We start from the raw sequence: 8389 nt of genomic DNA, 5'->3' as shown, positions 1-8389 counted from the left end.
GTTGAAAGCTGGTTCAAGAGTCGTTGAAAGCTGTTCTATCAACAGTTCAGTTTTTTTTTAAAGATGAGCATGTAAGGATTCATCTGACCTTCCCGCTGCCTCTTTCTTAATATTTCCTCTTAAAAGTGATCAGTGAAGGCCAGTGTGGGCTGCTGAAGCCCCAGAGCTTCCACTGTTTCAGCAGATCCGCTTTTCTTTAACCCAAGTTCCTGAAATTGTATTTTTTTTATTTACTAGTATTCTGTCTAAATGTAATAATCATCTGTGAGAACCTATGATTGCCATTACAGACCTCTTTCATCTTTTTAAGTTCATTTGCAGAATCAGTGATTTGTTTTTACCCCGTGTAAATTAAAGGTTTTGTTCATTGAGGTTGAAAGAAAAAACGGAAGCCATACAATGCAAACAATTCATTTCCAAATATGTTTATTTTTCAAATGAAATATGAGATTATCCAGTTACTGTTAGAAGGTACAACAAAGACAACTTGTGTTGTGATTTAATTGATGTTGGAACGTTTTTGTGTGTTTGTGGGAGTAAATCAAATCTAGATACATTTTTAAAAATGTTCAAGTTTCCTGAAAAAGTGTACCTCTGGGAATCCTGACCTCGGGATCGGAGTGATCACAGTTAATCCCAATTAGACACTGGTGCAAACATGAGACATTTATGCAGTATTCGGAGGCTGACCAGCTTCTGGAAGCTTCTCAGTGAGCACGACTGACTGGATAGAAGAGAGAAGGCCAAGCATCCACATAAAAAGAGCTCTCTATGCTTCATTTCTTTTTCAGGCATTTTTGTGTTGTCTTCTTTATCGTTTTGAGACATCAAACCGAACCTGTCTCCTTTTGTTTCCACCTGCTGAGAATCCACACTTTACCTGGACGTTTGTTCTCCCTTTTCAATCAAAACCTGACTAGTCTGTGCCCACGCTCACCCCGCAATCATCCTCTCTTTTGCCTCCTCATCCTCCTCTCGTCTCCCAAAGGCCTGCAGACATTCTCTTCATTATTCACCTCATTTCAGCTGAAATTGATGGCGAGACCACAGAAAAGAGGAAGAAGAAAAATACAGGTAGATGTTCATGCTATTTACCATGGCGATAGGGGAGAGAAACAGAGCACGTGGGGAAGGACACGCTCAGCCGAAATCTCTACGTCTCATCCAGAGGTGAGCGGCACAAACCTTTGATTCACACCAAAACGCAGAGAACACAACACTGCTCCACTGATACTTTTGAGAAGGCATATTTTAGGACCCATAATAACTTAAATAAAGACGAATAGAGCAGATGCCTTTCAATATACAACATATAAGCGAGCTATACCATGGTAGCTCCTTTACGAGCTATCGTAGTACATATAGTCGTATCTATATATAGCTAAACTACACTATATTCCTTTGCTGGTTGCATGATGGCTTTCTAGGAACAAAAATCACAACTCATGAATACATGAACAAGTCTTCAGATCTGTTTTCCAATGTATTTCCAGTTCATTTGTAGTCAGTCAGCCGTTTTTTTTGTTTTTGGCAGAAGAGCATCGACAGAGTTCATCTCTTTCTTCTATACAAAACGCACTGGTCAAGTACTCCAGGAAGAAAACCCACATCGCTGCTGGCCGCTGCGGTCCTTCAAACGTCTGAGTCCTATGGCTTCTTGCTGGAGCAGGACTTGCAGCACTGCTGTCCATAGAACTTGTGGTTACAAACACCATGTTGGGGAACCAAGTGGCACCAGCTGAACTGATCCACGCAAAGTTCTTCTGCAGAGAAAAAGGATTGACAGCCTCAAATACAACCGTAAAATACTTTGATGTGATATAAGTGTAAAGACACACAGCGATGAAAATGCTGTTTTTAACATGCTGCTCTTGTGGCATTTTCCTTATGATGGAGGACATATATCAAGAAAATTCTGCTCAAAAATGCATTTCGGAGCATTTATGTATTCAAATCATTTTGAGTCAGACGCAAAAAATGCAGATGGAAAAGATAATTTTTTGTGCCACAAGCTCTGCTCCATTCTGATACATCATCCACTTGTAGACAAATAGATCTATGTACGTCTTTGCTTTCCTGGATATTACAATATTCCTCGCCATCTTTGTTGCACAGGGAATGTTAGGTTAGGGGTGTGAGGGGATGTAAGCAAGTGGGAGAGCGTGTTAACGTCAAAACCTGGCCACAAGAAGAGAGGAATTTCTAAAAATAAAAATAAAAACTACTGCCGCTCTTCAGAAACTATGTCCTAGAAAACGACACAGTTTTTTTTTTTATTTTGGCTAAAAACAGCCTAATTGTGAATAGAAGACCACTGGGTACATTTTAACCCTTGTGCTATCCTATGGGGTCAAGATGACCATTGACGTGTTCTCCCTACCACGACAAAGGTGGATAAAGGTGGAGAGGATTTCATGTAATCCATGGACACCAGTGAAGATCACAAATCATTGAAAAAAGGTTCAGAGCACTGTCTTGTTGGGTCTACATGACCCAACTCCCAATCGTGAAGTGCATAGGATAGGACAAGGGTTACAAAAATAGATCAAAAAGTGATTGGAGTGGGACTTATTCCATTAAACCAAAAAGAATGTTAAGTCTGTTGGATTTGCTCAGGACAAGAGCTGGAAGACAGTGGTGAGATGTTCTATGGCTGTGACAGAGGCCTTCTTAATGTGAATCACGGCATCTGAGCTTAATTCTTCTTTCTTTGAAACATGTAACCAGTCATCCATCAGTCTGATGAAGCCAATGAGAAAGAAGACTTTAAGTCCAGATGCAAGGATTCAACTTCAAGACGTCACCTGAGTGAAGGAGAACCTTCACCGACGAGGGACCGGCTCATGCTAGATGTTGTGGAGAGAAATGGAGAGATGCCAGTTGGAGTCGGTTAGGACAGCAGAGAAGCAGTTGTGTTGGTAAAGGGCGGTGAGGTTAGAACTACCAGGAGAAAGGGCCTGGAGCAACCAAGGAGGAAGTAAATGGATGTTGTGTGAAGGAGGACATGGAGGTGGTGATTGAGTTGGAGACTCCTAAGAAGAAGTGAAATACCTTTCACTGTGAGCCGAGCAGCCGTGTCGCGGGTGCCGGGGCGCTGCGCTGCAGGACAGAAGTGCGTGTTGCACGCTCTGGAGGTGACGGGCTTCTGGTGCGGCAGGCAGCCGGCTGCAGGGCGACCTTGCCGCAGACACTGAATGCTGCGAGTCTGAACTCCTCCTCCACAGGACACGGAGCACTGAGACATGAGGACACAAACGGCGGAGAGGAAAAAAGCTGAGATTACGCAACACGGGGGGAAAATCTTGACACAGAGATGCACAAACCACCAAGTGATGAAACTAAAAGATTTGTCTTAAAGGAAACGCACGAAAGAGGGGAGAAGCGCACAGAACCGACAAAGAATACAAACATCCTTGCTTGTACTCGCCCTCCAGCCAGCTGTCAAGACTTCTCTTCTCTTGTGGAAACATGCGGCATCGCAGACTTCACATGAAGCAGAATAAGACCATGTGCTGCAAGAAGCTGCCCCTAAGACTTTCTACATTATAGATGATGTAACCCACACCCCCCTTCCTTGAGTAGAAAGTAAAGCTTTTGGGTTACATCTGACGCCTGATCCCCTAAGTCAAAATTCACTGCGTGCTCCGCTCAGTGATCCTCGTCATGGCAAATCTGCTGCAAGCCCTCAACACAAACACGCCACTGAGAGTTTGATGTTCAGACAAACAAATATGGTTGTTCTCTCATTACTTCAAACTCAAATAGAAGCGCAACTTTAATGTAATAACAAACACCTAACATAAGAATGAAAACAAATATTTTTACCTCTGTTTCTTTATGGATTCATGCAGCAAATCCAGAAAATGACAAAGCTTTAAACGTTTTATTGTTTCTGCGTTGATCTCCTTTTCTCATCAACACAACTATAGATGAATATTTATATCATCAAAATTCTCTAATGTACCAATTATAGTGCCAAAAAAGACCTTTACATTAAAAAAAGGGCATAAAATGGTCATATATCTGGTGGGGTGTTGCTCAGGAACATTTGATCTATGAGGAAGAAACACTAAAGTTAAATAGATTTTGGTTGTTTTGTTGGTTTATTTCAAGCAATTTCAGCAATAAAAACAAAGGAAAATACAAAGATATATCAAATCTGTTCAAGATATCAATGCATAAATGAACCTAGATAAAACCAAGGTGATGTTTTTTGGTAACTACGCCAATACCGAGCTCTCCATTAAAATAAATAATGTCTCAATGGAAAGTGTTACGAAATCAAATTCTTAGGGGTTTTTATCGATAACAAACCAAGTTGGAAGCCTCACATCACACACATGCAAACTAAAGTCTCAATAAGTATTTCAATCATAAATAAATTTAAACATATATTAGAATACAACAGTAGATATTTATTGTACTGTTCTTTAATATTACCATATTTCACCTACTGTATAGAAATTTGGGGGAATAATTATGAAAACGAGCCGTCAGAATTGTACATAAAGCCGGATATCTTGATCATACAAACAATTTATTCTATCAATCCAGACTTTGAAAACTCTATGACCTTGTGGATTTTTTACACTGCGCAACTTTTATACAGTCAGTGGGAAATCGTTACCATTCAATATCCAAAAACCGTTAAACAGTTCTTAAAAAAAGAAGAAAACTACAAACTGAGGGGGATGTAGGAACTTCAAGATCAAACTTATTTTCATCCATGCATTTGATCATTTCTGTAATGAGTTTGATAAATCTGGGTCCATTCTTTATTGCTTCGACTACAATGCTTAAAATAAAACAAATCAATCAAATCCTAAATTGAATAGAAAATAAATGTAAAAAAACATTGCTATCTCCTCAATATTATATTGTACACACAGTAAACCCTCATTGAATCCACTAAATATAAAGATTGTCAAATAGATTCATAGCTTGAAAGGAAAGAAGAGCTTAAAGAAAGAAAAACCCTACCCAGTTAGTTTTTAGCAGTTAACTCAGAGAGGTTTTAACCCAGAGGGGTTCACTTTCACCATCAGTCAGTGGACTACAGTACAGTAGTCTACAGTACAGTAGTCTACAGTACAGTAGTCTACAGTACAGTAGTCTACAGTACAGTAGTCTACAGTACAGTAGTCTACAGTACAGTTGTGACCCAAAGGCAACTGATTTTTGCAGTGAAAAACGCCGTCACTGGATAAATGTTTTGAGTATTGTACCACACTGAGGGAGGAAGTACCTGCTGCCATGGAGACGAGTACCAGCCCAACACGACGGTGCTGGACGCTCTTCCAGGAACCAGCTCCTGGCACGGACCTCGATTGCAGAGCTGCTGGAGATCCACCAACGGTTTGGCTAAGTTCCTGCACCTCCGAACGGGGAACTCGACAAACCTGCAGCGCAGGGGAGAAGCTTCCTGCTAAACGTTTCCACAGAGACTTAACGGTATGAAGCAGGGAGCACAGAAGTGTCCCGGTGGGGTCTGTAAGACAGCTGAAGTACCCTCCATGCGCGTCCCTCTCCCCACAGCGAAGTTCTCTCCTCTGGTTGCCAGAACCGCAGGACCTGGAGCACTGAGAGGGAGGGAGGATTTTAGAAAATCAAGCCAAAATTTCGCAAGTTTTACTGGGTACTTTTCTGTCATTACATGTGATGACGGCTTCTATCTTTGTACAGAGACCTTTACGCTGAGGCACGGCCTTAAAGCAGCATCTGCTTTCTGTAAATGCCATCAAAATCAATGTGAGAACAAAATGCCTTGCAGAAATTGCAAAATAAATCTGTTAAAGATCAGACTTTATCCAGCCTGAAATCCTTAACCAAGATGACTTTTTAAACAAATATATCAGTCTTTATAACTGATAAAGTGATACAGTATGCACTGGATTTGACTTATTTCAAGTCTTGTTTAGGGCCAAATGTTCTCAGAGAAATACAATCACGTAGATATTATCAAATACCCTTACATGTTTATGGTGAATCTTAAAAGAACATAAAGGCTACAACTAATTAAAAATGACACATTTTTTTAACACCAAAACTCTGACAATTCCCATAAAGTATCATAAATAAATAAAATAAATTTACTCCGTATTATGAAACCTCCTCAGCCTCTGAATGGTTGCTATGTGGTTTCCTTTGAACTAAACATTTCCGTGACGACTTTAAATACGTTTATACCATAGTCTGGGTGAATACTCCATTCTGATTCGCTGCATAGTGTCCAATAAAAAGTGATAATGGACGGTCCAGTCAAATAACCTGAATGTTTACATAATAACCATGGCAACCCAATACACCATGTATTAAGTAGTCGGTTTATTGTAAAAATAAACAAACAAATAATTGATTTAATCTTTATTTCTTTTGTAAGTGACCATGGTATAATGGGAATGATCTCTTCTACATTAATGGACTTTGTTTTGCGTTGGACGGTTAAGGCCTTTGCATCCATTCATTTTAGATACTGGACTTTTTAGACATATCATTGAGAAGTTGACTAATCGTAGATCTGGGTCTAAAATAGGAAAAACTAAAAACATTCGCATATTTCTGTCCAAGTAAAAAGTTATAGTGGTTTACGTGATGAGCGCCTTCATGGACGGGTCTTCCTACATTTGTCATTCAGTTGCATTTCATAACGCACGGCGCTGGGAAATAAACATTTTTCACAGACGGGGAGACGCTAGAAGTGTCATTTACTTCGTGTTTACCGGCACCAAGCATGGAAATACACATTTTTGCTATGAATGCTGCCCTTTTGAACCAAAAATGTGCCTTGACAGCCTTTGTAAGCAGCATTGAACTTGAAAAAATAAACTTACTGTGCGGTCATACTGTCAGTGCAGTGTGTACAGTAAATATTGTTTGAGTTCATTTCTTTTGGTCTAAAAACTTGAATGAAGGATTTTTGTTTCAAAGTCGTTATTTTGAAGTTAATCGTTATTCATTTGATCATTGAAATACAACTGAATTCAAAGCTCAGATTTGCGAATTTCTGTGTTTGGAGATGGATTGAATTAAAAATGCAAATATGTTGCATGAACAGACTGGAGGCTTTCTCCTCCACGCTGGCCTCTTCTTTTGTCCTACCTCTTCCCAGGGAGTGAGCATCCACTGTAGCTTCTCGTTCCTGGGGCAGCGCCGCAGGACACAGGTCTCCTGGGCTTTGGGTCTGTGGTGCTGCTTGCACATGCTGTCAGGCACCACCACGGCTTTGATGCCTGGATCAGTGCTGCGGCAAAAAACGCTCCGCTTCCTCAGGCCTCGGCCGCAGGACTTGGAGCACTGAGAGCAGAAAAACAAATTCCAGAAAGTAAAGATATAGATTTTGAGAGAGTCTGTGGCTACACAAACCTACAGTTTTTTCTCCGAAGGGCTGTAAGAACCTTTTTTTTTTTAATTGCAGTAAACTCCTCATGACCCGCACACATACAGACAGCCAGATGGATCCTCTGGGACCGACAGCGCTCCATTTATCAGACAAAGGACGTGCACACGCCTGTGCATCTGCATGCACGGAACCAAGGCTTTATGCCGTCCCTTTGTCACCGACCCACTGATCTGTCCTGTGAGACTGACCTCGGCTCTGCATGACCGCTGTCTGAACCACAACCGGTGGGTTGAAACGGTGCAAGCGGCTGATGAGTGAATGACACCCAAACGTTCCTGCTGTCTGGCCGTCTGGCTGTCTGACAGAACATCAGGCAGGTGAACAAAAACCACAAAAACAAATCGTTTAATTAAAAAATCTTTAAAACGTCTAAACGAATAAAATATTTACAACAACTGGCAAATTCCTTTCAGAGCAATGAAAACCTGCGCTTTGCTGAAATGTCCAGCAGAGGGCAGCAGTGCTTTTTTTTTTTCTTCATATGGAAGAGAAAGTCCAAAGCAGTTTCTGATATTCTATTTGATCAGCATGAAGTTTACAAGCAATTTGGTTTAAAACTTTTTTTTGGACTAAAAAAAAACATTTCTTGCTTCTGAAACAAATCTACAGACAGGTACTCTTGTAACCGTTTCATTTTTCTGTCTTCCTCATTTGTAATTAATGAAAACCCTAATTCTGACGACTCCTTTTTTTGTGTTTGCTGCTCTTTGAAACAACAGCAGTTGTGAACCAGCATTGTTCTACAGTGGAGCCCATAAAGTCGCACTCTGATCATCTTTTGATCTATTGTCAAAGCGTTCCCAGTGATCTTTTAATTATGATGATGCCATTTTTCCCCCCAAATCTAAAAACCTGCGTCGTTTTCTAGGACATAGTTTCAGCAGAGCGGCAAGAGTTCACCTCTGAGCTGTTGGCGGGTCCGTTAGAAACAACGGAGCAAGAAGCTTGAAGCCCGTTCAGCGTATTTTCTACGACACAAATCCGACCTTT

The 8389-nt window shown here is 40.8% G+C and overlaps 1 protein-coding gene across 1 annotated transcript in view; it reads right to left on the bottom strand.

Annotated features, from left to right (window-relative positions):
* Nucleotides 1–409: 409 nt before the first annotated feature.
* Nucleotides 410–8389, bottom strand: part of adamts18 (ADAM metallopeptidase with thrombospondin type 1 motif, 18) — a 59239-nt gene continuing 51259 nt past the window's right edge. Inside the window, exons 20-24 of the mRNA XM_011494105.2 lie at nucleotides 7099–7293; nucleotides 5509–5579; nucleotides 5246–5399; nucleotides 3052–3235; nucleotides 410–1763 (exon numbers count right to left, since the gene is read on the bottom strand). Of these exons, the coding sequence (XP_011492407.1) occupies nucleotides 1648–1763; nucleotides 3052–3235; nucleotides 5246–5399; nucleotides 5509–5579; nucleotides 7099–7293 (720 nt within the window). The 3' untranslated portion in view covers nucleotides 410–1647. The remainder of the gene's footprint in view (nucleotides 1764–3051; nucleotides 3236–5245; nucleotides 5400–5508; nucleotides 5580–7098; nucleotides 7294–8389) is intronic.

The sequence above is a fragment of the Oryzias latipes genome, chromosome 3 (genome assembly GCF_053564925.1).
Source record: "Oryzias latipes strain Hd-rR chromosome 3, Olatipes_Hd-rR_3.1".
NCBI lineage: Eukaryota > Metazoa > Chordata > Actinopteri > Beloniformes > Adrianichthyidae > Oryzias > Oryzias latipes.
This window is presented reverse-complemented; position numbering and strand designations above follow the sequence as displayed.